Source organism: Pelodiscus sinensis, chromosome 1, assembly GCF_049634645.1.
Source record: "Pelodiscus sinensis isolate JC-2024 chromosome 1, ASM4963464v1, whole genome shotgun sequence".
Lineage (NCBI taxonomy): Eukaryota > Metazoa > Chordata > Testudines > Trionychidae > Pelodiscus > Pelodiscus sinensis.
The window spans coordinates 2,370,721-2,396,986 of record NC_134711.1 but is presented as its reverse complement, the minus strand read 5'-3'; the positions used below and the strand labels follow the sequence as shown (position 1 = coordinate 2,396,986).

At 58.7% G+C, this 26,266-nt stretch overlaps 1 protein-coding gene across 1 annotated transcript; it reads right to left on the bottom strand.

Moving 5' to 3' along the window:
• Positions 1-4,870: 4,870 nt before the first annotated feature.
• On the bottom strand, positions 4,871-24,016 carry LOC142827975 (interferon-induced protein with tetratricopeptide repeats 5-like). The gene is made up of 2 exons (XM_075924779.1): positions 23,879-24,016; positions 4,871-7,832 (listed from the first exon to the last, which is right to left on the bottom strand). The coding sequence occupies exons 1-2, from the start codon at positions 23,923-23,925 to the stop codon at positions 6,485-6,487; spliced, it is 1,395 nt and encodes a 464-aa protein (XP_075780894.1). The 5' UTR covers positions 23,926-24,016; the 3' UTR covers positions 4,871-6,484.
• Positions 24,017-26,266: the final 2,250 nt, after the last annotated feature.

Here is a 26,266-nt window from a genome sequence, read left to right as displayed (position 1 = left end):
CGGTAGAAAGGTGTTCACCCTAGCATTGTTCATGCCCCTTCCGTCAGGATGACGTGTCCTACCGGCATGAGGGGACGGGGTGCAGAGGCCAGGTGTAGCGCCCCATTGTGCCCTCCTTTTTCCTGAGCCTCGGCTCAACACTTTGCCGACCAGCCAGCGTTTCTGTCTGCTCAGAAAGCGTTAACATAAGAACATAAGAACGGCCGGACTGGGTCAGACCGAAGGTCCATTAGCCCAGTATCCTGTCTGCCGACAGTGGCCAGCGCCAGGTGCCCCAGAGAGGGTGGACTGAAGACAATGATCAAGCGATTTGTCTCCTGCCATCCCTCTCCAGCCTCTGACAAACAGAGGCCAGGGACACCATTTTATCCCCTGGCTAATAGCCTTTTATGGACCTAACCTCCAGGAAATTATCTAGCTTCTCTTTAAACTCTGTTCTAGTCCTAGCCTTCACAGCCTCCTCTGGCAAGGAGTTCCACAGGTTGACTATGTGCTGTATGAAGAAGAACTTTCACTTATTAGTTTTAAACCTGCTACCCATTCATTTCATTTGGTGTCCTCTAGTCCTTATATTATGGGAACTAATGAAGAACTTTTCTTTATTCACCCTCCCCACACCACTCATGATTTTATAGACCTCTATCATATCCCCCCTCAGTCTCCTCTTTTCCAAACTGAAAAGTCTAGTATACTTTACGTTACGTGTTACGCAGTTAACCCTCAGGGCCAGTGTAGGGGAAGCCGCGCAAGGCGTTGTCAACTACTTCGAAGGAGAATCGGCCCATTTCTTAGCAGAGAACTGGTTAGCACGGGGGCGTAGGCTGCACCGGCGCGGTGCTGGCTCTGAAGGGGTAAATCGCCCGCCGTGGGCCGGGGTGATGCTCCTCCGCTGGCCATGTTCCAGCTGGAGCCGGGATAGAAAAGGGGGCCTAGCGCAGGCTGGCACAGCCCAAGGGCGAGGCGGGGCGCTGCTGGCTCCAGCACGAGCGACGACGCACCCGGACATGGGGGCCAGCCAGACTGCAACATCCAGCAACACCCAGCCCCTGATGTCACGGCGGGTGGAGAAGCTGTGGGACCCCCTAGCTGGCTAACCTGAGCCCCCTGACCTAGCTGCCACAAACCCTGAGTCAGTGGCCTGCTGCTGCAGCCACTCTGGAGCCACGCAGCCCTAACGAGGGGGTGGCCATATTGACTCTGGCCACTAGGCTATATTACCCTGAGGTGTAGGGTGGCCAGCTGGACTCAGCCGCAGGGGGATAATGCCCTGCCCTGCCCCCAAAGACAGCAGACTGCCCCAGCCCCGTGCCACACACACGAATACAAACCAGTTCTGCAACTCTGAGGGATCACCGAAAGCGATTCGGTTCTCATGCCGACGTCCCCCTTGTGTGGCCGTTGGCATGCACTGAAATGCGGGTTTCCAACATCCATCTACCCTGGAGCAAAGCCCAGTGGCCCACCCCCCTCGGCGCTGCTTTCCGAGACGCTTTCTCGCGCCCCATGGTGCCACCGGACACACGTCGTGCATCTCTCCCGGACTCTTCCTCGCCTGAGCACAATGAAGGGTTGGAAAAGGCTGAGCGACCGCCGGAGTCTGCGTCTGGCACCAGCCACGCTGGGAAGACAGGACGCTGGGCGAGAGGGAGCCCTGGGGCTCTCACCGCTAGCAGTGCGCCAGCCCTGGGGGGGGCCCGGTTCCTGGGGAAGGAGAAATGCGTAGCAAGTATCCAAAGCGGCACAGGGATTGAGGGGTGAGGGGGTCGCCGGGTGAGTCTGTAACTTTAAAAACAAGTGGCCCTGTGACCCCAGAGGGCCTGTCTGCACTGGGGAGTTATTTTGAAATCACGTGGTAGTGCAGACACAGCCTGAGGGACCACGGGACCACTGGCTGGCTTTAGGCACTGGAGTTCTCTCAGGCTGTCAGCAGAGGGCGCTGGCTTCTCCCCACCAGCCCCGCAGTCAGGTACAGCCCGTGCGAACCCCCCTTTGCCCATTCAATGAGGGGGCGCCCCGGTGGAAGGGGGAGCGACATGCAGGCTCCTCAGGCCCCGTAGCCCTCAGGGGGACAAATGGCTCCGTCCCGGCTCCGCCTCTGGGTCCCTGCAGCGCCCAAAGGGGACCCCACGTTATCCGAATGGAGGCTGCCCCGGGACGTGCAGCTGGAGTAGCGCTGGCCCGTATCCAGACGGGTACAGGGACTGGGCCCCCCTCCCAGCCGGCAGACACAGCCCCACAGAGGTCATGAAGGGGAGAGGGCCAAAGGGAAAGAAGGACCCGGCTCGCAGAGCCAGCGGGGAGATGCCAACGCTGGACGTCAGCTGGATGGACAGGGCGGACAGGCCAGTGTGAGAGTCAAGGGCCCAGGGCCCGGCCTCAGTGTGAGCTGGGGCTGTGGGGCAGAGCTAAGGGGAGAGCAGCAGCCAGAGCGGGGCTGGAAGCTGGGGCAGCCGAGAGCTGGGGCAGCCGGGAGCTGGAGTACCGGGAGGTGGGGCAGCTGGGAGCTGGAGTACCGGGAGCTGGGGCAGCTGGGAGCTGGAGTACTGGGAGCTGGGGCAGCCGGGAGCTGGAGTACCGGGAGCTGGGGCAGCCGGGATCTGGAGTACCGGGAGCTGGAGTACTGGGAGCTGGGGCAGCCGGGAGTTGGGGCAGCCGGGAGCTGGAGTACCGGGAGCTGGGGCAGCTGGGATCTGGAGTACCGGGAGCTGGGGCAGCTGGGATCTGGAGTACCGGGAGCTGGGGCAGCTGGGTGCTGGAGTACCGGAAGCTGGGGCAGCCGGGAGCTGGGGCAGCCGGGAGCTGGAGTACCGGGAGCTGGGGCACCTGGGAACTGGAGTACCGGGAGCTGGGGCAGCTGGGAGCTGGAGTACCGGGAGCTGGGGCAGCCGGGAGCTGGGGCAGCCAGGAGCTGGGGCAGCCGGGAGCTGGAGTACCGGGAGCTGGGGCAGCCGGGAACTGGAGTACCGGGAGCTGGGGCATCCGGGAGCTGGAGTACCGGGAGCTGGGGCAGCTGGGAGCTGGAGTACTGGGAGCTGGGGCAGCCGGGAACTGGAGTACCGGGAGCTGGAGTACTGGGAGCTGCAGCCGGGAGCTGGAGTACCGGGAGCTGGGGCAGCTGGGAGCTGGAGTACTGGAAGCTGGGGCAGCCGGGAGCTGGAGTACCGGGAGCTGGGGCAGCCGGGAGCTGGAGTACCGGGAGCTGGGGCAGCACAGACCAACCATGCCAAGGGGGGGCCAGGGCTGAGCTATAGCAAGGAGCTGAGGGGCCACAGAGGAAGGGGTGGACTCTGGCCGTGCCACGCAACGCTGGGGGGCTCTGAGCAGCAAGGGCCCAGCACAGCAAGAGGTCACTAGAGAAGTGGCTGGCCCGGGGTGGGGACGGGGGAAGGGACATGACCCCACATGGGGAGGGGAGTTGTGCTGGGGTCATGTCACTGGAGCCTGAGGACGTGTGGACACCGTCTGAGCAGGGGTCGGACCCCTGGTGTCACCGCAGCGCAGCCAGGGCCGGGGCGGGAGGCCAGGGACGTGTGAGGAACAGTCGGTGAACTTCCGTTAGTGCCCGGAGATTATTTGGAATACGTGATGTTGGGTTTTATGTTAACGGAGAGGTCACTGGGTCAGGGAAGTGGGCAGTGTGGGAGACTATGCGAGTGGGGACCCCCCAAATGACCACAGCCGGAGCGGGGCTTCAATCCCCCCCGAATACCGGGACCAGCCTTGTCGGGGTTACAAAGACCCTGCCACAGGGGAGGACCGAAGGGGAAACGTGGGGGCAGATCCAGCCCTAGACGGGGGTGGGGCCTGGGACAACAGTCTCCTCCCCCCCACCCCACCCCACCCCTTCCCCAAGCTCCACCCCTGCTCTATTCCCCGCCCCCCGCGTGACGTGACCCGGGTCTTTCCACTTCCCACCCCCGCAGTGAAGTGGGATGACCAGCTGGGAGGGGGCAGAGCTGAGGACTAGCCAGAGCCCCCCATAACCGCCCAGGCTGCCTTGGGGCCCCCCAACGCACTGGGTGGCTGCCCTGACCCATCATAAGCACGGGTGGCTTTGCCCTGGGGTCTGGCCGGCATCCAGGGTAGGGGAGCTGGCGCGAGGACCCGGACCCTTTGGCTGTGTGAATCTGCCGGGTTAGGGTTTACGGCAGGACAGCGCCAGGGTTAGGCAAACTCTGTTGGGCACTTCGCTAAAGGGCCAGCTGCCATGCAGAGCCAGGGACACGCTGCTCCCCCCAGCTGAAAACAAGGGAGGTTCTGCCCCCCCCCCGGTTACGAATCCCTCTCTTGGGAGGGGGGGGCGATCAGAGCACTCCGGGGTTCGTACAGAGCAGGGCTGAAGGACCGAGGGCCCAGTGAGGCCAGTATCCTTAGGGTAGTTTTATTCCGCATCTATGGCAACAGACAAGCGATGGAGAGGGCGCAATCTAGTCCATTCCCCTTCTCAGCTCCACTCGCACAAGCCTCCTTCTCGGGCGGCCAGAGGCTGGAGATCTGGCGGGGCACCGCGCTGCCTCGGCGTCTGTCCATCCGTCTCCAGTGACGCCCCGGCGCTGTCAAGGCCGTTCCCCACTCTGGCATGACAAATGCAGACGTGGGAGCCTACAAAAGGACCCCAAAACCGGATCTCTACAGGCTTTGGTACAAAAACTTCCCCCCACGATATCCGGTGCGACCACCGAAGTACTCCAAGCAAACCAGGGAAAAGATCACTTGGGAAAACTTCCTCCCTAAAACCTCAGGGGCACCTCAAGCTCCTTCCCCCAAAGAGCTTGAAAAAAGAAAAGAGAAAACAAGCTGCCGTCTGTGGAAGCTGACTCCTTAGGCAGACAGACTTCCCAGGACACAAAAATGAACCAATACCGATTACTTAGACAAGAGAAAACAAGCTTTTATTATCAAAACAAAACTGCAGTTGCGAGCATAGTTGAGGCGGCAAGATGGTAAGAGCCACCAAATTGATACACTCAGACAAAATTCTCTGGGTTAACAAGCTTCATTGCAAAAGAGGAAAAACACTGTTAAACAAAGAAAAAAACATGGTTAATAGCACAGACCTCAGTTCCAAATTCCCAAACCAGAATACAATAAAACGTGACGGACTAGCTAAACGTTTCCTTACATACACGTGTAAGAAGTCCTTCTTGGGGACAGAAGTGTCTTTCTGTCTCCCTTAGTACCTGGAGAAACTGTTCTGCCTCAGACAAAGGAGGGTATGTCTCGTGGAATGAGGAGTAACGGTAGTTCGAACTAGGAAGCCTAGTTCGAACTACCTAGTTTGTGCCCCGTGTAGCCGCGCTGCACGGGGTTCGAACCAGCGGGGTTTTAAAAATGGCGGCGCCCCGCTTATGCAAATGAAGCCCGGGAAATTCAAATCCCGGGCTTCATTTGCAAGTGCGGTATGCCTACATTACCCCGCTAGTTCGAACTAGCGGGGTAGTGTAGACATACCCGGAGGGAAAAGATAAAAATTTCTTTGTTCCAGTTTGAAATCCCTACTTGCATTACTATCGGCTGACCAGATACCTGGCTAGGTAAGCCCTTTAGCCACGAGGCTACTGGTCAACTCTCCTGGTTATGACAGGCGCTAAGGACTCTTATACACTTCTAATCAGTATCTCTGTTGGGATGTGTCTACCCAGCACCCGGGACAAGCTACGCAAATTGCATAGCTTATTTCGAAATAGCTTATGCGTGTGCTCTGTGTTTGTGTCGCTGAGAGTCTGTTTGTGTGTGTCTCTGTGTGCACGTCTGTCTGTGTGTGAATGAGTGTGTATGTGTGTGTGAGTATGAGTGTGTATCTGAGTGGGTGGGTGTGTGTACTGCATCAGTGAGGGAACTGTCCGCGTTGCTGGCTGCAGGCAGGGTGCACAGAGCCAGAGGCAGATCTCACCGGGGTGCACAGGGAGATGTGTTGCAGAGGGAACACACTGGGGTGGGGGAGGGTCCCAAGGCTGCTACTGCTGGAAGGGTGCCCGGGCGGTGGACCCTCCCGCGCTCTGCCACCGAGGCCCGACTGGCTCCTTCTCTCCCCCCACAGCCTCCCCTGCACTGCCCCTCCCCCAAGGACCACCCTGAGGCCTGGGCGATGGGGGGAGGGAGGAGGCAGACAGTTCAGAATAGCAGGGCGGGGGGGGGAGAGGGAGCAAACTTGGGTCGGAGCAGGGGCCAGTGTGGGTGGGGCCCTGGGGAGGAGGCTAGGCGGGGGTGGGGCCTTGGGGTGGAGCAGGGGCCAGTGTGGGTGGGGCCCTGGGGAGGAGGCTAGGCGGGGGTGGGGCCTTGGGGTGGAGCAGGGGCCAGTGTGGGTGGGGCCCTGGGGAGGAGGCTGAGCGGGGGTGGGGCCTTGGGGTGGGGCAGGGGGCAGTGTGGGTGGGGCCCTGGGGAGGAGGCTGAGCGGGGTGGGGCCTTGGAGAGGAGCAGGGGGCAGTGTGAGGAGGTGTCTCCAAATGCAGGAGTCCCGCGCTGCTGGTGGATTCTCCCATTTTCACTGCCTCTCCAGTCTCCAGCTCCGGCCATGAGAGGTGCACTTCTTGTAGTTGGGACTTGTGTTCCGTTCCAGGACATGCTGTATGGCTGCAGCCTCGGTGGTCTGGGAGCGCTGCCGGAATACGTCTGCCACCTCTTGCAGCCTATTTCTCAGTGTTTTTTTCTCCTGGGTGGTGCTTGCGATGGCAAAACCGGCTTTGTAAATCTCAGCTGCCTCGGGCAGGGACTCCCGCGTGTAGAGGAGAAAGTCCCCCCAGTGAAGGTAGACGGCCTGCTGGCACCTCTTGCTGAGGGTGGACACCTCGCTCAGGAGGTTGAGGTAAATCTCCTCTTGGTACTCAGGTGTCTTTTGTCCGAGCATTTCAGCTAGCGCCAGCTTTGCAAACACAAAGGCGGGATCTTTCTGCACAGCCATCTTGAAGGCCTCCGTAGCTGCTGCCAAGATTTCTTCTCTCCTACCCGTGTCGGCCACTGCCAGCTTTTCCTTGTAGCAACGACCCAGGTCATAGTGAAGGAGGTGATAAGTGGGGTCCAGAGAGATTGCTCGCTCTAGAATAGCAATTGTTTCTTCTAGGAACTCTCCTTGAAAGAACTTGGCTGCATTTCTCAGGACCTCGGGGTCCCGGCTATTCCGAACAACATCTTCAACCAGGGCTTCTGCCTGGGGTCTATCCCGCCTCTCAAGGATCTTGGCTAAATACATCTTAGCTTCATAGTTTTGCGGCTCTTCCTGGATAATGGCGCTCAACTTCTTTTTGGCGTCTGACTTGTATTCAAAATCATGTGAGTGGATCCATGAAGCAAAGGCTGCGATTGCCGACCCAGCAAGAAATTCCCCATTGGCTTCGTCTTCTGCCAATGCCCTTTGGAAACACTTTGAGGCCTCTTGGCCGTTGCGGAAGCCGGTTGCCAGGAGAGACCAGCCTTTGTGTGCGTGGACCTCAGGGATCAGAGCTGTGTATGGCGAGCGGCTGTTCAGGGAGCGGCAGATCTGGCTCACCTGGTCCAGGTAACGCTCCACCACGTCGTAATGGGCCAGGTGATAGTAGATCCAGGCGTAGTTCCCGTAAATGACCAGGGCCTGGCGGGGGACGTTACCTGGGTGATCTCTGGCCAGGAACTCTTCAGCTTTCTTAAGGCTTTGCAGAGCATCCTCATATCGCTCTTGCAGGTGGCAGAGATAAGCCTGCAGGGCCAGGTAGGCGGCCTGGTTCGGGTAGGGAGTGTGGGCAATCCTCAGAGCCACCGTTAGGAGGAGGTGAACGGCGTCCACCTTGTCCCTGATTTCAAAGTCCCAGGTGAAGTGGCACTGGAGGGCCTGCAGCTTCTCCTTCAGCGGCAGGGAGCTGCAGAGAGAGGGGGAACCAGACACCGTTGAATGAATGAATTTCCCCAGCACACTAAGGTCGTGGGGTGGGGACCAGGGAGGGACGAGGTCTCTGTCTGCTTAAGAGCCAATTGCAAAGTGCAGACCTGGCGCGGAGCTTGGAGGGCCGTGTCTGATGCCCCCCTCCGCCGGGCGTGGGGCCTTTGTGGATGGGCTTCCCCCAACCTTTGTGGAATCCACTTAGCACTTCCTGTGTCCCACAAAGCCCCCCTGCAAAGCGACCCGACTCCCTGCAGCCCAGGCAGTGTGTGGTGAGCTCCGCGCGGGTAGTCGGGAGAATTTCTCCTGGGGAAGGAACCGCTTACAAGGGTGACAGTGAAGTGACTGGTTTCAATGCCCCTCCACCCCAGAGCTGGAGATGGGAACATTGCACGTTTTTTGGCTGTACCTCGGTTGGTTGTGCCATTCGCCGTTAGGGCTGAAGATATTTGACTTATTGCAATATCGGACGCACGTTCATCAAAGCCAAAATGTACACCAGGAGCGCAGGTTTGGACGTGTGCCACCGTAGCACCCAAGGTATTAACACAGAGACGTTCCCAGCTGCCGGAGCAGGAATTCCGCCCCGACTCGCGCCGTGCGGCAGGACCCGTTCCCAGCCCCAGCCACAAGAACAGACCCTGGCCCCCTCCCGCCCAAGTGGAAGCCCCCGCCACCGGAGTAGTTGTCCGTCCTGCCATGCGGCTGTGACAGGTCCTGGCCCTCCGCCCCAGTGGCTCCCTCACCACAGCAAATCAGCCAGCCCCGCCTGCTGTACAGGTTCTGCTGCGCGGCTGTCCAGAGGAGGTGGCGGGGGAAGAATGTTTTGTGCGCGGTGGCGCACGGGTCCACCTTAGCGGGAGCTGTGACCAGGAGGTTCATTTTGGCTTTGACTCCCATGCGTCAAGGGAGGAGGCTTTAAAATGGGTTTGGCGGGGGCAGGTGACCAGAGTCCCCAGGTAAGTCATGAACACAGAGAGCTGGAGGACACGTCACAAGCTGGTGGGAGCAGGGAGACAAGACGGAAGTGGGGGGCAAAATCAAATCAGCATCTCAGTTGGGTGTCTCCTAACACCAGGCGGGCGGGAGGACGCAGGAAGGACGGGAAAGGCTGCTAAACAAACCTGGTGGCAGCTTCGCTGCCATCACCCCGGCTTGGGCGATAGGAGCCACTGGTCACGGCCCTGCAGACACCCCAACCCCACACCCTTGTGCCTGGCTACACACACACAGACACCCCACCCCCACCTAAACACACAGATCATTTCAACCCTCCCTCCCCCAAGCCTGGCCAGATACTCAGACCCCCCTGCTGGACAGACAGCTCCCCCCGCCCGCTCTGTCTGGACACAGAGCCCTTCTCTGCACCCCCCCCCCCGCTGGACACCCAGCAGCCCCCCCTCCCACTCTCCTCTCTGCTCGGTCCCATGCTCAGCCAAGGAGTCAGCGCGCCCGGGCCGGTGTAACGACAAAAAATGGTGCAGGAGTGTTATGATGCTGCAGTGAGATGGGGGTTTGGCCCCGACTGGGGGCTTGTTGGCCTGGCTTCATTTTGAAATAAAATATTCTGTCAAACTCCGAAGGTTTTAGCATTGTCTCTATATATGAGAGGGGTGAGGAACCTGTTTTGAGTCAAGGGTCGCTGACCCACAGAAAAGTCAGTTGGGGCCTGTGACGGCGCGTTGGGGGTTCCCCGTCTCCTGCACCCCGAAATGGCACAAACAGACTGCACCAGCCGGTGGAATTGAGGGTGGTTTATTGCTCCTCCAGCACAGCGCAGCACAGATGTAGTCTGGTTACAGGAACTGGGCTAGGATGCCTCAGGCCCCCCTTGAGATGGGGGAGACTGGGCCCCTAAACTCCAGCCCCTTCCCCTAGGCTCTCCTCCATCCCTCCGACAGCCAGCAACCAACCCACTAACTTCCAGCCCTGCCCCCCAGCCAGGGCCGCATTCCACCTTCCTTTGTTCCTCTCCATGGGGGGTGTCTGGCCACTGGTTTGCATAGTGACTCATCCTGTTTGGCTGGGTCCTGGTACCCACGGCAGCCAGTGGGGCCACCCCAGAGCCAGCAGCATAGAAACCAGCCAGGTACCCCCACTACGTCACAGGGCCACACAAGTGAGATGCAAAAAAAAAAAAAAAAAAAAAAACCCAAATCCCAACAACCCTCCAAAAAACCCCAAGCCTCACTACTGTGGTCCCAAATGTGCTGTGCGGGCAGGGGACAGAGTGAAAGTGGGGGCTGGGGAGAGGGTGCTGCTGGTGGAAGGATGCTGGATCAGGTGGCAGAGTGCTGGGGTCAGGGACATAGTCCCGCTGGGCAGTAGGGTGACTGGGAGGGTGCTGGGAAAAGGATCAGGGTGCTGCTGGGTGCTAGTGTGGATGGCAGGGTGCTGGGGCCAGGGACAGGGTGGTGCTGAGTCCTGGGGTGTGAGGCAGGGTGCTGGGGCCAAGGACAGGGTGGTGCTGAGTCCTGGGGTGTGAGGCAGGGTGCTGGGGCCAGGGACAGGGTGGTGCTGAGTCCTGGGGTGTGAGGCAGGGTGCTGGGGCCAGGGACAGGGTGGTGCTGAGTCCTGGGGTGTGAGGCAGGGTGCTGGGGCCAGGGACAGGGTGGTGCTGAGTCCTGGGGTGTGAGGCAGGGTGCTGGGGCCAGGGACAGGGTGGTGCTGAGTCCTGGGGTGTGAGGCAGGGTGCTGGGGCCAGGGACAGGGTGGTGCTGAGTCCTGGGGTGTGAGGCAGGGTGCTGGGGCCAGGGACAGGGTGGTGCTAGGTGCTAGGGTGGATGGCAGGGCTGCCAAGGAACAGGATAGGGATGGGGTGCAGGATCTGGGAGGGAGGTGGGGGGTGGACAGAGGCAAGGTCTGGGTGGTAGGTAGGGTGCAGAAGCAGGCTGGATGTAGGGTGTCTGGCCAGAGGGAGGGAGCAGGAGCAGATTGGGGGAGGGTGTCTGGCTACGAGGGAGGGTGCAAGGAGGGGACTTGGGTAGGAGTTGGACCTCCCTGATCTGGCACCTTCTGGACCTGACTGGTCCCAGATGAGGGATTTTTGGACCAGGCGAGGTCATTTCAGGGCTCCTGGTCCCCCCCCTTTTGCCCCACTAGGCTTCTTTGCACCTCTATCCCCTGCAACCCAACTGAGCTGCCCACCCCTGCTGGTTCCCTGCACCCCCCCCCAAAACCACCCCCCACAATCCAAGGGAGTGCAGCACCAGTTCCCTGCAGCCCCTCCCAGCCCAGCTGAGCTGCCCATCGGTTCCGTATGCCCGCCCCCATCCACCTCAGCCCAGCTGAGCCCTGCTCTGGTTCCCTGCATGCCTCCCCCACAGCACAGCTGAGCCCCGTTTCCCTGCACCTCCCCCAAACCCCGCAAAATTTCAGAGCCAAGCGTCGATTCCCTGTCCCTTCCTCCCCTTGAGTCTAGCCCCGGTTCCCGGCACCTCCCTCCTGCAGCCAAACTGAGCTCTGAGCTCCACACACACACACCCCACCCCACCGCCCAGCCCAGCTCCCCGGACCTCCCCACTCTGCAACCCAGCTGAGCTCAATTTCCCTGCACCTCCCCCCAAACCATGCAGACATGCTGAGCCAGCTGATTCCCTGCCTCTGCCTCCCTCCCCCCCTTGCCTGTGTCTACACTGGTGTGATCTTGCACCAAAGTGGCCGCTCTTGCGCATAAACTTGCTGCCTGTCTACACTGGCCGGGTGTTCTTGCACAAGTACACTGCCGTTCACATGTATGAAATCAGGGCTTCTTGCACAAGAACTATGATGCTCCCGCTCAGGAATAAGCCCTCTTGTGCAACTGTTCTGAACGCAAGGGGGGTCAGCCGAACCTCGAGACCGAGCGGATGTGTGACGGAGTGACGACTCCCCTTATTCCGTGAGCTGCTGATAAGATCTGACACTCTAGACCCAGCAGACCCCTTCTTTGGTGTATGTAGATTTAGTTTCCTATAAGCCACTGAACGGACAGGGTGCAGACTGCCTGTCTGTTCTCAAGAGGTGTGAAACCAATTGTCCCTCATAAGTAAGCCTGTAACTTTGTACATATGATTCTTTTCAGGAAAATAAAAGCTTTTTTGCTTGCTGGAACAGTAACTGGCCAGCCAACACCTTGTGCTAAGGAAAAGCATTATAGCTTCACACATTAAGCCTGATCTGTGGTACAAGAGGGAAACTGAGGCATGCCACTGTTGGGGAGGGCTAGCAACTCAGAGGTAATTCAAGCGAGTGGAAGGTCACGAGTATCGATGAAGCGCTCTTGTTTTCGGAAAGTTGCAGCTCACTCGCCCACAGAAGTGGTAAGGAACTAGCTGTAACCGGTTCCCCTAGCAGATCTTAGGCAGTATTTTAAGTTATAATGAGCCACCCCGACAGGGGTAGAAATGTTTTCTTGTCTTTCAGATCATCAAAAAGCGCTGGTGCCAGCTGAAGAAAAACAACCAACAAAAAACCATGGTTCTGTGTCATGACATAGTAAGTTTGTGTTCTGTCCAGGTTGGTCTTGTGTGTCTTAATTGTAATACGTATTGCAAATATTGTTGTGTGTAGGATATTGTTTTAACGAAAGGATAATTTGAGTAAAGCAGAAGCATTAATTTAAACCAACAAAATTAATAATTGGATCCAATCAATTGACAACTCTAAACTTAGTGAATTGACAACTTTAAAATTCAGTGAAAGGATAATAGTTTGGTAATTGTTTAGGCTAGGAGAATGTTAACAACGTCTCCACAGGTGAACAAAAAAGGAACTGGAAGGAAGCAAGGAGTGCATCACGTGAACAGAGGACTGGGAGTGGGGTACCAGCCCTCTCCCCCACTGGATTGGTTTTGCTTTAATGGCTACACAAATGAAATATTTAGCTTCTGTAAATTTGCACACCAACCATAAAAGTGGTTTGGCCAGAGATAATAAGAAATCTATTAGAAACAACACGGGCAAGTGGGACATCAGCATATTTAAGTAAAGATGCCCACAACAATGAGGGAACTAGTAACCCACCATTGCAATAACAGCTACTTGCCCTGCTACTCATTGGTGCCTGATGCCTTAAAAGGCCTCAAGAATTATGGAATTGCATGGGTTAACAATTAAACATCTATCAGAGGGGTCGCCGTGTTAGTCTGAATCGGCAAAAGCGACGAGGAGTCCTGTGGCACCTTAGAGACTAACCGAAGTGTAGGAGCATAAGCTTTCGTGGACAAAGACCCACTTCGTCAGATGCATGATAATAACTCGAACTCAGGAACCAATCCTTGCAACAAACCTCAGTGCCAACTCTGCCCACATATATACACCAGCAACACCATCACAGGACCTAACCAGATCAGCCATACTGTCACTGGTACATTCTCCTGCACATCTACTAACGTAATATATGCCATCATGTGCCGACAATGCCCCACTGCTATATACATCGGCCAAACTGGGCAGTCCCTACGTAAAAGAATCAATGGACACAAATCTGATATTAGGAATGGCAACATACAAAAACCTGTAGGGGAACACTTCAATCTTCCTGGACACACATGTGACGTAGTGGGGGTACTTGCTGGGCTGTGGTGACCCCTGCTGTCTGGAGCAAGACCCAGCAGGGAAAACCTCACTATGCAAAGGTAGTGCCTTACTTGTTGAACCAGTGGCCAGACACCCCCCATGGAGAGGAACAAAGGAAGGTGGGATGCTGCCCTGACTGGGGGGCAGGGCTGGAAGGGAATTTAGTTAGTTCTGTCGGAGAGCATGGAGGAGAGCCTAGGGGAAGGGGCTGGAGTTTAGGGGCCCAGTCTCCCCCATCTCAAGGGGGCCTGAGGCATCCTAGCCCAGCTCTGTGACCAGATTCCATCTGTGCTGTGCTGTATCCTGGAGAGGCAATAAACTTCCTCTATTCCACCGGCTGGTGCAGTCTGTTTGTGCCATTTCGGGGTGCAGGAGACGGGGGACCCCCAACGCGCCGTCACACTGGTGTCAGAAGTGGGATGCACTGCACCCCGTGGTTGGAGCTTCCAGCGGCGAGCGACAAGGCGCAGGAGAAGCAAGAGCCCTGGAGCCAGGCATGCTGGAGACAGAGTGAAGCGGTCCCTGGGAATCGTTGGGCGCTGCAGCACTAGACTGGTGAGTCTGCACCGAGGGGACCAGCGGGCAGATGGCCTACGCCCAACTCTTGAAGGCAGAGCTGGTGGGGCTGTGCAGAGAGAGGGGCTTGCCTGTGCAGAAAGCAACCAAGGCCCAGCTGATTGCTCAGCTAGAAGAGAACGACCAGCCACAGGGCCAGGATCTTGTCCCCAGGGGAAGCAGCCAGACCCCCCCTGAGAGTGTGTCAGGCTCAGAGAGGGGGAGGAGTGCTGGAACTCACCGGAGAGATGAGACAGCTTCCCCCAGGAGGCCTGCAAGCTGCAGCCCATCTAGGGCAGGGGCCAGCCAAGCAGAGCTGCGGCGGCTGGAGATCCAGCTGCGGATCAAGGAATTGGAAGTAGAGGACCGAGAGAGGCAGCGGCAGCATGAGCTGGCCATGGCAGAGCGGAGAACCGGCGGGGCACCGGCTGTGCCAAGAGTGGATGGGCCACAGGGTCCCAGGACTGCCAGATGCTTGGAGAGGCTCGTGGTGGCCCAATTGAAGGACATGGGTGACATAGACGGGTTCCTCAGTGCCTTTGAGAGGGCCTGTGGACTGCAACGGGTTCCCCCAGCTGACTGGCTGCAGGAGCTCATCCCCGCACTGAGCCAGGAGGCGGCCGGAGTGCTCAGTCAGCTGGAGGACCTACAGCCAGGGGATTACAACCGAGTCAAGGAGGCCCTGCTGCACAAGTTCGGGCTGACCCCCGAGATGTACAGGAAGAAGTTCCGGGGGGTACAGAAAGGGCCACGGGAGACCTATGTGGATCTGGCCTCCCGCCTGGCGCAATACTTCCGCAAGTGGGTGTCTGGAGTCGGAGCCCAGACCGCAGAGGAGCTGCTCAAGCTGGTCATGATGGAGCAGTTCTATGAAGTGTGCCCACCCAAACTGAGGCTGTGGCTCAAGGACCGGAGACCAGAGAACCCCCAGGAGGCTGGGAGGCTGGCGGATGAGTTCACGGAGAGCCGGTCCGGGTGTGAACCGGAGTCCCGGAGAGAGAGGGAACCGCGCAGAGACCGGATCTTGGCTGAGCAACGGAGAGAGACACCTCCGAGGCGAGCCCCAGAGACCAGGACCAGTCATCGATACCCCAGAGAACCAGCCAGGCCCTGGACAGAGACAGCCCAAAGCCTAACTTGCCAGCGCTGTGGGCAAAAAGGCCACAAGAGGGCTCAGTGCACCAGGTCCCAGGACCGGGGACTTTCCAGGGTTAACTGGCTGGGGCGGGAGGAAGGGCAGGCTGCCCCAGAGGCAGGGGCTGGCAGGCAAACCTCAGCTCAGAGAGAGGGGAAGGATGCTCAGTGCACCTCCCCTGGGAGGTCTGAATCTCAGGAGGCGGATTTCTCCGTGTACCGGGTGGGGGCAGGACGGCCCCTGCGGAGCGAGTGCCTCATACCCCTGGAGGTGGATGGTAGGAAGGTGACGGGCTTTTGGGACACGGGGGCGGAGGTGACTCTGGCCCGATCTGACATAGTGGCCCCAGAGCGGATACTACCCCACGCGCAGCTGACCCTGAAGGGCATAGACGGGTCCCCGTTTAAGGTGCCTGTAGCCAGGGTGCATCTGAAATGGGGGGCGAAGGAAGGCCTCAAGGAAGTGGGGGTGCACCCGCACTTGCCCACCGAGGTGCTGATGGGGAATGACCTAGAGGAGTGGCCCCATGAATCCCAGCGGGCTCTAGTCACTACCCGGAGCCAGAGCCAGCGGGGGGCTGACAACGTGGGTCCAGGGAAGGACTCCGGGCAGCGTCCTCAGGTCCCATCCCAGTGGACACGGGGTCCAGCCAGGCTGGGACTCCGGACCTAGGCAAAGGTGGGGAACAGGTCCCGATCCCTGCCTCAGCACCTGAATTCCAGGCTGAGGTGCAGGCAGACCCCTCCTTGCAGAGGCTGAGGGACCAGGCTGGCCTCCGTGCAGCTCGGCCCCGGGGGAGAGATGGCCCGGAGAGATTCCTGCGGGGGCGTGGACTCCTGTTCCGTGAATGGCTTCCCCCCAGGAAGGCGAGGGCATGGGGGGTCCAGCGGCAGCTGGTCGTCCCCCAAAAGCATCACCTCAAGCTGCTGTATTTGGCCCACGATGTCCCCGTTGGGGGCTACCGGGGGATCCGGAGCACCCGGCTGAGGCTGCTCCAGCACTTCTATTGGCCGGGAATCTTTACAGCCGTGCAGCGGTACTGCCGGTCCTGTGACTCCTGCCAGAGGGGCGGGAGGGCCCAAGACAGGAGGAAAGCGGCTTGGGGGTCTCTACCCCAGATAGACCCTCTGGGCTTGCTGAGAGAGTTATGGGAGGGGAAGACCTCCCTGGATGGAGCTTCGGGGGTGGAAGCCGCCCTGGCTGTCCAGAGAAGGCTCACTGGGCTCATGGCCCCGGCCCGAGAGACCCTGGCCAGAGATCAAGGCCAGCGGAAGGGTGGGTGTGACCCCCGAGGACAGGCCTGCGCCAGTCGCCCTGGAGCGGGGCGGCGAGTGGACAGAGGGAAGCCAGCTCATGTGGGGCCTTGCCACGGCCGGCCTGAGTTAAGGGGAGCACCCATGTCCCCGGGGCGGGTTCCCACGCAGAGGACCCGAACTTCCCTAGGTCACGAGCGGAGTGACCCTGCTCAGTTCGCTCTCGGAGGGGGGAGAACTGTGACGTAGTGGGGGTACTTGCTGGGCTGTGGTGACCCCTGCTGTCTGGAGCAAGACCCAGCAGGGAAAACCTCACTATGCAAAGGTAATGCCAAACTTGTTGAACCAGTGGCCAGACACCCCCCATGGAGAGGAACAAAGGAAGGTGGATGCTGCCCTGGCTGGGGGGCAGGGCTGGAAGGGAATTTAGTTAGTTCTGTCGGAGAGCATGGAGGAGAGCCTAGGGGAAGGGGCTGGAGTTTAGGGGCCCAGTCTCCCCCATCTCAAGGGGGCCTGAGGCATCCTAGCCCAGCTCTGTGACCAGATTCCATCTGTGCTGTGCTGTATCCTGGAGAGGCAATAAACTTCCTCTATTCCACCGGCTGGTGCAGTCTGTTTGTGCCATTTCGGGGTGCAGGAGACGGGGGACCCCCAACGCGCCGTCACAACACAATTGCAGATCTAAAAGTAGCCATCCTGCAGCAAAAAAACTTCAGGACCAGACTTCAAAGAGAAACTGCTGAGCTACAGTTCATCTTTAAGTTTGACACAATCAACTCTGGATTAAACAAAGACTGTGAATGGCTCGCTAACTACAAAAGCAGCTTCTCCTCTCTTGGAATTCACACCTCCAGATCAGCTGGCAGAAGTGGACCTCATCCTCCTTGATTGGATCCACCTGGTCATCTCCCGCCTGATCCTGGCCTGCATATTTCTACCTGCCTCTGGAAATTTCCACTACATGCATCTGACGAAGTGGGTCTTTGCCCACGAAAGCTTATGCTCCTACACTTCAGTTAGTCTATAAGGGTATGTCTACACTACAGAGTTAGTTCGAACTAGCTTAGTTCGAATTAGTTAATTCGAACTAAGCTAATTCGAACTAACACGTCTAGAACTAAAAACTAGTTTGAATTAGCGTTTTGCTAATTCGAACTAGCATGTCCACATTAAGTGGACCCTGAACAGGGCTTAAAGATGGCCAGAAGCAGTGCCGGCAGGGCATCAGAGGAGGACTTAGAGCGTGGAGATGCTGTCTCAGGCTAGCCGAGGGCTGCGCTTAAAGGGACCCGACCCCCACCCCAGACAGACAGTTCTCAGGGGTGCCCCGCTTGAAAACCAGTCCTGGCTTGGAGTGCCCGGAGTACCCACACTGGGCACATCACAGCACTCGGCCATCAGCCCGGCTGCACTTGCCGCAGGCTGCCATCTGGGGAGAGGAGGTAATCGGGGGGCTGCAGGAGAGTTTCCACCCCCAGAAGCCCGCAGAGCCAGCCCAGTCGTCCCCATCGGGGGCTCGTACCCCATTCCTCCCTCACCTCCGTCCACTTACCCTTCCCTAGCCCCTTTTCTTGATGTACAAAATAAAGGACAATTGTGTTCAAAAATGGAATCTGTCTTTATTGAACAAAACTGGGGGAGACTGGGAAAAGGAGGTGGGAGAGGGGAAGAGAGAGGCTGGGAGAGGGGAGGGCAACTACAATGATCAGGGGTTGGGAACAGGTCCCAGATGAAGAGAGGCTAAATAGAGTGGGACTGTTCAACTTAGAAAAGAGGAGACTGAGGGGGAACAGGATAGAGGTCTCTAAAAGCAGGAGTTGGGTGCAGAGGGTGCATACAGAAAAGTTCTTCATTAGTTCCCATAAAGAAGGACTAGAGGACACCAAAGGAAAGGAATGGGTAGCAGGCTTCAAACTAGTAACAGAAAGTTCTTCTTCACAAAGCAAAGAGTCAACCTGTGGAACTCCTTGCTGCAGGAGGCTGTGAAGGCTAGAACTAGAACAGAGTTTAAAGGGACGTGAGATCGAGTCGTGGAGGTTGGGTCCATGGAGTGCTATTAGCCAGGGGGTAGGAGTGGTGTCCCTGCCCATGGTTTGTGGAAGGCTGGAGAGGGATGGCACAAGACAAATGGCTTGGTCACTGTCTTCGGTCCATCCCCTCCAAGGTCCCTAGGGTTGGCCGCTGTCGGCAGACAGGCTACTGGGCTAGATGGACCTTTGGTCTGACCCAGGACGGCCATTGTAAGCTCAGGGCTCAGGGTCGGGGGTCTCAGTGGACCCTCTTGATTTTCATGCACACTTGCTCCTGGGTGGCCAGGCTGGCAGCTCTCCTGCCCTAGACGGCCACTTTCCTGTGCCTAGTGCGGAGGTCGTGGACGAGGTCCACGATGTCCGCACTAGACCAGGCGGGTGCCCGCATCTTGCGGTCCCGGGCAAGCTCCCGGGAGCCGCCAGCCTGGTCCCGGGAAGAGGGGGAGGTCTGGGGGGCATCGGGTGGGTGGCTCGATCCGTGCCAGGTGCAGGGTCTGCTGGCTGGGTGGTGGCAGGCTTGCACCTGGCACGGGCACCGTAGCCAGGCCGTGCCCCTTTAAGGGGTCCGGGTCCGGGAGGGGGGCAGAAGAGTTTCCCTGGTGTTGGCCAGAGTGGCCACCAGGGAAACCTGGGGAGGGCTAGCCTCCCACTAGTTCGAATTAAGGGGCTACACACCCCTTAATTCGAACTGGTAAGTTCGAACTAGGCTTAATCCTCATAGAATGAGGTTCACCTAGTTCGAACTAAGCGCTCCGTTAGTTCGAATTAAGTTCGAACTAGCGGAGCGCTAGTGTAGCGCCTATCAAAGTTAGTTCGAACTAACGGACGTTAGTTCGAACTAACTTTGTAGTGTAGACATACCCCTAATGAAGAACTAATGTAGCACTTTGGAATAGGCAAATCTGTAGGGGATTTAAATATCCCCCGTGGTATTTGCATTAACATGGCTGCCGCTTTTTTTTTTAACATGGCTGCCTATCACAAAAAGCGTGCAAAAGCTTTCTCTAAAAAACAGCTACCCCTCCTATATCAAACTGAGGAATCCCGAATAAACATTGGATGGCGGAATATGAGCCAGGTCCGGGGACTGATCACCCGAGGGCCACCTCCCGCTCACCGAACCAAACGAGTTCCTGTAGAGCGTAACGTATCCCAAACGTAACGAAAACCAAATATGTTGTTGTGGTAGTTTGTGTCTGTTCAATGTAAGTATTGTTATCTGAAATTGTTTCAAGGTATTGTTAAGTAGTAGTGTTCAAAGTTTTAGGTAAATGATTAGTCTTATAAGTAAGACTGATATAAATGTAACTGTTAATCCCTGGTCCCTTGTTAACAACTATTAAGATTTAGAAAAGCCTCAGGGAATTTTCTTTACTGTATTGCATTTTGCTTATTGGACATTCTAATAATTATTTGGTGCCTACGTATGTAAGAAACTGATCAATCATAATTTATACGTAGAAGCCCTTTAATAAAAGTTTCAAAGATATTTGGTAATAGTTTGCCTGTTTCTGCGCCTCCCTGGGACTAGCCACATTTCCGAACCTTTTACTTTAAACTGCAATGTAGAGATATAGTGAGAAGAGACTCTTAAATATTCAAAATGTGTGACACAGTTTGAGGGAATGTAGGTAAATTATTTCACCGCACCCAGTCTCCTGGAGCAGTAAAGTAGCACCACGGACAGCAGGGAATACAGTCAGTTCCGGGTTTACAATGGTGCCAATGGCACTGTGGCACCAGGCTCACCAGGCACCATTATGGACCCCTCTAACCCATCCTACAGCCGGGTCTGGCCACTTGCCTCCTATCAGGGCTGGCTATTGTGGATGGGGGTCAGGGTGTGGGAGAGTAGGTCTCTAGAGGGCCGGGTGGGGGGGGGGGCCTGGGCAGTGAGGGGGTGGGAGGTGCTCGGCAGTGGGAAAGGTTTGCATGTTTTGGGGTGCTGGGGAGTGGGGGTTTTGGGAGGCACTGGGGGCTGGGGAGATCTGTGTGTGTTGGGGGCTGTGCAGTGGGGCAGATCTATGTGTCGAGGCGCTGGGACATGTGGGGGGGTCAGTGTGGGGCACTGTGCAGTTGTGGTGGGCACTGGGCAGTGAAGGGATCTGGGGGGGAATGCTGGGCGTAGCGGTGTGTGGGAGGGCATAGAGATTTGTGGGGGTCTCTGGGTGGTGTGGCACTGGGTGTAGGGGGTCAGAGGGGTAGCATGGTGCAGCATGGGCCCGCCCCCAAGGGGAAGAAGCACAGCGCAGGGCCAGGCAGACCAGTGTGCGTCTGGCAGCTGCCACTTTGTAAACAGTGCCCTTGTAGCGGGCTGGATGGGGCAGGGCTGTGCCTGCCTGCCATGACCCGTCTCCCGGGGGCCCACAAATATGTTTAGCCCCGGGTCCATGAAAGGTTAACCTGGCCCTGTGTGGGGCGCAGGCTCTGGGACGGAGTTTGGGTGCAGGAGGGGTGCAGGCTAGGGGGAGTTTGGGTGAGGGCTCAGACCTGGGGCAGGGGATTGGGGTACAGGAGGGGTGTGGCTGTGTGGGCTCGGGGAGGGAGTTGAGCACACGATGGAAGAGAAAGGAGCGGCAGTGACATAGGAACGGAGAGAAGACTCTTCAATACTCCAAAGGCGAGTGGCAGTTTGCGGGAGGGGCTGTTGGTACAATAGGTCACAGCATTCAGACTCCCGGCTGTAACGGCAGGTCGTCCTGCAGCGCTTGTGTGGGATAGCGAGCAGCTGCGGTGTCTAAGCGCTGAGGTTGTGTCTAGACTGACAAGTTTTTCTGCAAGAGCAGCTGCTTTTGCTGAGAAACTTGCCAGCTGTCTACACTGGCCGCTTGAATTTCCGCAAAAGCACAGACTCCTACTGTCTGAAATCAGCGCTGCTTGCGGAAATACTACGCTGCTCCCGGTCGGGCACAAGTCCTTTTGCGCAAAGGGCCAGTGTAGACAGCTCAGATTTGTTTTGCGCAAAAAAGCCCCGATGGCAAAAATGGCGATTGGGGCTTTTTTGCGGAAAAGCGCGTCTATTGGCCACGGACGCTTATCCGCAAACAGTGCTTTTGTGGAAAAGCGTCCTGCCGATCTAGACGCGCTTTTCCGAAAATGCTTTTAACGGAAACCTTTTCTGTGAAAAGCATTTGCGGAAAATCAAGCCAGTGTAGACGTAGCCTGACAGTCAGGGAGTTGGGAGGCCCCTGCCTTTAAGGACACCCCCAGGAACCCGCCTCTGGTCCGGGGCTGACATGCAGCATCCTGCGAGGAGACCGAGAAAAGCCTTGGTCCCCCTCGTACCCCACTAGGTCCAAGCACAGCAGGTGGCTCACCCCGCGGGGTCACTGCTCCCCCCTCCCTAAATGGGGGTTTTGTCCCCGCACAGGGTCTGGCAGTGCCCCCCCCGATTTAACCCCGGCTACCCCCCCATTCCTCCCCTTCAGCCCCTCTTCTGCCGCTCCCCACAGGCGCTTGATCCCCCAGCCAGCACATTTCTGCCCCCTGCTCAGACCCTGACACCCCCGCTGCAATTCGCCCCCCTCCACCCTTTTAAACCCCTCCCAGGAGGAGGCAGCAAACCCTGCAGCGGCCACAGCGAAGGCGACGGAGCCGGCTCAGCTCGGGTGCGTAGGCTCAGTGCACCCAAAGGGGCAAATCTGGAGAGGTCGCTTTTTCTGTCGCTCAGGCTCGCTCGGCTGCTCCCCTCGGAAGCCGGGCCCCGCCCCTCTGCCCCCGACCACCTCCCCGGGCTGCTGCAGGCTCCGAGCGCGGGGACGGCTGGTCCCAGCTCCGGGCTGGGCGTTACAGGAGTCCCGGGCTCCCGCCGCCTCCTCCCCTGCCCCGCCCCGGGCCACAGCGCTGCGGGGCCGGAGAGAGCCCGGGTCCCCCCCAGCCAGGGTGCAGGGCAGCGGGGGGGTGGTGACAGGCTGGGGAGATCCCCGCCCCAGACACGTTTGTGTGTAAAACATCGGGGGGGGCTGCCCTGGGGGCTGAAGGGGATGGAATGACCCGGGGGGAATCAGAGGGTGCCAGCTGGCGGGGGGGAGGGGGCAGGGGCATGCAGAGGGTGCCAGCTGGTGGGGGGGCAGACAAAGGGTCCCAACTGGCGGGGGGGGGGGCAGGCAGAGGTTGCCAGCTGGTGGGGGGGCAGGCAGAGGTTGCCAACTGGCGGGGGGGGCAGGCAGAGGTTGCCAGCTGGCGGGGGGGGGGGGCAGGCAGAGGGTGCCAACTGGCAGGGGGGGCAGGCAGAGGGTGCCAGCTGGCGGGGGGGGCAGGCAGAGGGTGCCAGCTGGCGGGGGGGGCAGGCAGAGGGTGCCAACTGGCAGGGGGGGCAGGCAGAGGGTGCCAACTGGCAGGGGGGGGGGCAGGCAGAGGGTGCCAGCTGGCGAGGGGGGGGCAGACATAGGGTCCCAATTGGCGGGGGGGGGACAGGCAGAGGTTGCCAGCTGGCGGGGGGGGGAGGAACCAGAGAGTCCCAGCTGGCGGGGGGGGGGGGAGGAACCAGAGGGTGCGAGCTGGCGGGGGGGGAGGAACCAGAGGGTGCCAGCTGGCGGGGGGGGGGCAGGCAGAGGGTCCCAGCTGGTGGGGGGGGGGCAGGCAGAGGGTCCCAGCTGGTGGGGGGGGCAGGCAGAGGGTCCCAGCTGGCGGGGGGGAGGAACCAGAGGGTCCCAGCTGGCGGGGGGGAGGAACCAGAGGGTCCCAGCTGGCGGGGGGGGGGGGCAGGCAGAGGGTCCCAGCTGGTGGGGGGGCAGGCAGAGGTTGCCAGCTGGCGGGGGGGGGCAGGCAAAGGGTCCCAACTGGTGGGGGCGGGGGCAGGCAGAGGGTCCCAGCTGTCAGGGGGGCATGCAGAGGGTCCCAGATGGCGGGGGGGGGGAGGAACCAGAGGGTCCCAGCTGGCGGGGGGGGAGGGCAGGCAGAGGGTCTCAGCTGGTGGGGGGGGCAGGCAGAGGGTCCCAGCTGGCGGGGGGGGGCAGGCAGAGGGTCCCAGCTGGTGGGGGGGGGCAGGCAGAGGTTGCCAGCTGGCGGGGGGGGGGCAGGCAGAGGGTCCCAGCTGGCGGGGGGGGGCAGGCAGAGGGTCCCAGTTGGCGGAGGGGGGGGGCAGGCAGAGGGTCCCAGCTGGCGGAGGGGGGGGGCAGGCAGAGGGTCCCAGCTGGCGGGGGGGGGCAGGCAGAGGGTCCCAGCTGGCGGGGGGGGGCAGGCAGAGGGTCCCAGATGGTGGGGGGGCAGACAAAAGGTCCCAAATGGCGGGGGGGGGCAGGCAGAGGTTGCCAGCTGGTGGGGGGGCAGGCAGAGGGTCCCAGCTGGCGGGGGGGGGCAGGCAGAGGGTCCCAGCTGGCGGGGGGGCAGGCAGAGGGTCCCAGCTGGCGGGGGGGGGCAGGCAGAGGGTCGCAGCAGGGCCGGGGGAGGCGAAGGAGCCAGGGGGCCCGGATCCCCGGCCCAGGGCGCTGCGCGCTGGGGATGCTCCGCCCGGGGGTTCGGGGAAGCCTCCGCTGCCAGCGCCCGGCCCTACCTCGCTGTGCGCAGCCCGGGGCCAGGGCTCCTCTCCCAGCGCCGCATCCTGTCTGGGCTCCGGACTATCCCTGCCCGGCCGCGGCGCCCTTTATACGCCCCCGCCCCCGCCCCTTCCCGGGGAGGGGGAGTCAGCAAAGGGAAAGCGAGCGGAAAGCGGGGAAATGGAAAGTGAAACTCCGCGTTCCGCTCGGCTGTCACCCTGCCTGGGCTGTCGGCTGCAGCCCCGCTGTGTGTGTGTGTGTGTGTGTGTGTGTGCGTGTGCGCGCGCGCGCGCCTGTCTCTTCTATTTCCTAGTTGCAGCGATAGTCTCTTTAATGTTTTCTTAATAGGCTTCATGATGTATACTCTGTCAAATTATTCTGAAGTAGAAATACATTTCGATTCTTGTGGTTATGAATATCTGAAGATGGTTTAATTAGTATTGTAGAAATAGATTTAGACTTTCATGGTTATTATTTTGTTTTTCGTTCTAAAGTAAATATTGCCATATACTACAGTGAAAGAACATCATAACTTGTTTTTAAAAAGAATTCTGTTTGTAACCTTGGGTATGTCTACACTACAGCACTAATTCGAACTAACTTAGTTCGAATTAGTTAATTCGAACTAAGCTAATTCGAACTAACGCGTCTAGAACTAAAAACTAGTTCGAATTAGCGTTTTGCTAATTCGAACTAGCATGTCCACATTAAGTGGACTCTGAACAGGGCTTAAGGATGGCCGGAAGCAGTGCCGGCAGGGCATCAGAGGAGGACTTAGAGCATGGAGATGCTGTCTCAGGCTAGCCGAGGGCTGCGCTTAAAGGGTCCCGACCCCCACCCCAGACAGACAGTTCTCAGGGTGCCCCGCTTGCAAAGCAGTCCTGGCTTGGAGTGCCCGGAGTACCCACACTGGGCACATCACACCACTCGGCCATCAGCCCGGCTGCACTTGCCGCAGGCTGCCATCTGGGGAGAGGGGGCAATCGGGGGGCTGCAGGAGAGCTTCCACCCCCAGAAGCCCGCAGAGCCAGCCCAGTCCTCCCCATCGGGGGCTCGTACCCCATTCCTCCCTCACCTCCTTCCACTTACCCTTCCCTAGCCCCCCTTCTTATTGATGTACAAAATAAAGATAACGTTTCTTCCAACATTGACTCTGTCTTTATTGAACAAAACTGGGGGAGACTGGGAAAAGGAGGTGGGAGAGGGGAAGAGAAAGGCTGGGAGAAGGGAGGGCAACTAACATGATCAGGGGTTGGGAACAGGTCCCAGATGAAGAGAGGCTACAGAGACTGGGACTGTTCAACTTAGAAAAGAGGAGACGGAGCGGGGACAGGATAGAGGTCTCTAAAAGCAGGGGTTGGGTGGAGAGGGTGCATTCAGAAAAGTTCTTCATGAGTTCCCATAAAGAAGGACTAGAGGACACCAAAGGAAAGGAATGGGTAGAAGGCTTGAAACTAGTAAGAGAAAGTTGTTGTTCTTCCCAAAGCAAATAGTTAACCTGCGGAACTCCTTGCTGCAAGAGGCTGTGAAGGCTACAACTAGAACACAGTTTAAAGGGACGTGAGATCAAGTCATGGAGGTTGGGTCCGTGGTGTGGTATTAGCCAGGGGGTAGGAGTGGTGTCCCTGCTGAAAGTTTGTGGAAGGCTGGAGAGGGATGGCATGAGACAAATGGCTTGGTCACTGTTTTCGGTCCATCCCCTCCAGGGTCCCTAGGGTTGGCCGCTGTCGGCAGACAGGCTACTGGGCTAGATGGACCTTTGGTCTGACCCAGGATGGCCATTGTAAGCTCAGGGCTCAGGGTCGGGGGTCTCAGTGGACCCCCTTGATTTTCATGCACACCTGCTCCTGGGTGGCCAGGCTGGCAGCTCTCCTGCCCTAGCCGGCCACTTTCCTGTGCCTAGTGCGGAGATCGTGGACGAGGTCCATGATGTCCGCACTAGCCCAGGAAGGTGCCCGCCTCTTGCGGTCCAGGGCAAGCTCCTGGGAGCTGCCAGCCTGGTCCCGGGAAGAGGGGGAGGGCTGGGGGGCATCGGGTGGGTGGCTCTGTGCTGTGCCAGGTGCAGGGTCTGCTGGCTGGGTGGTGGCAGGCTTGCACCTGGCACGGGCACCGTAGCCAGCCCGTGCCCCTTTAAGGGGTCTGGGGCCGGGAGGGGGGCATAGAGTTTCCCTGGTGTTGGCCAGAGTGGCCACCAGGGAAAGCTGGGGAGGGCTAGCCTCCCACTAGTTCAAATTAAGGGGCTACACACCCCTTAATTCGAACTAGTAAGTTCGAACTAGGCTTAATCCTCGTGGAATGAGGTTTTCCTAGTTCGAACTAAGCGCTCCGCTAGTTCGATTCAAATTCGAACTAGCGGAGCGCTAGTGTAGCGGCTATGAATGTTAGTTCGAACTAACGTCCGTTAG

What these genes read in the sequence shown, in the direction of transcription:
- LOC142827975 (XM_075924779.1), bottom strand. Translation starts at nt 23,925, where the DNA reads ATGCGGCGCTGGGAGAGGAGCCCTGGCCCCGGGCTGCGCACAGCGAG. An exon ending in CCCGGGCTGCGCACAGCGAG is followed by an intron (nt 7,833 to 23,878) that starts GTAGGGCCGGGC and finishes CTCTCTCTGCAG; the next exon opens with CTCCCTGCCGCTGAAGGAGA.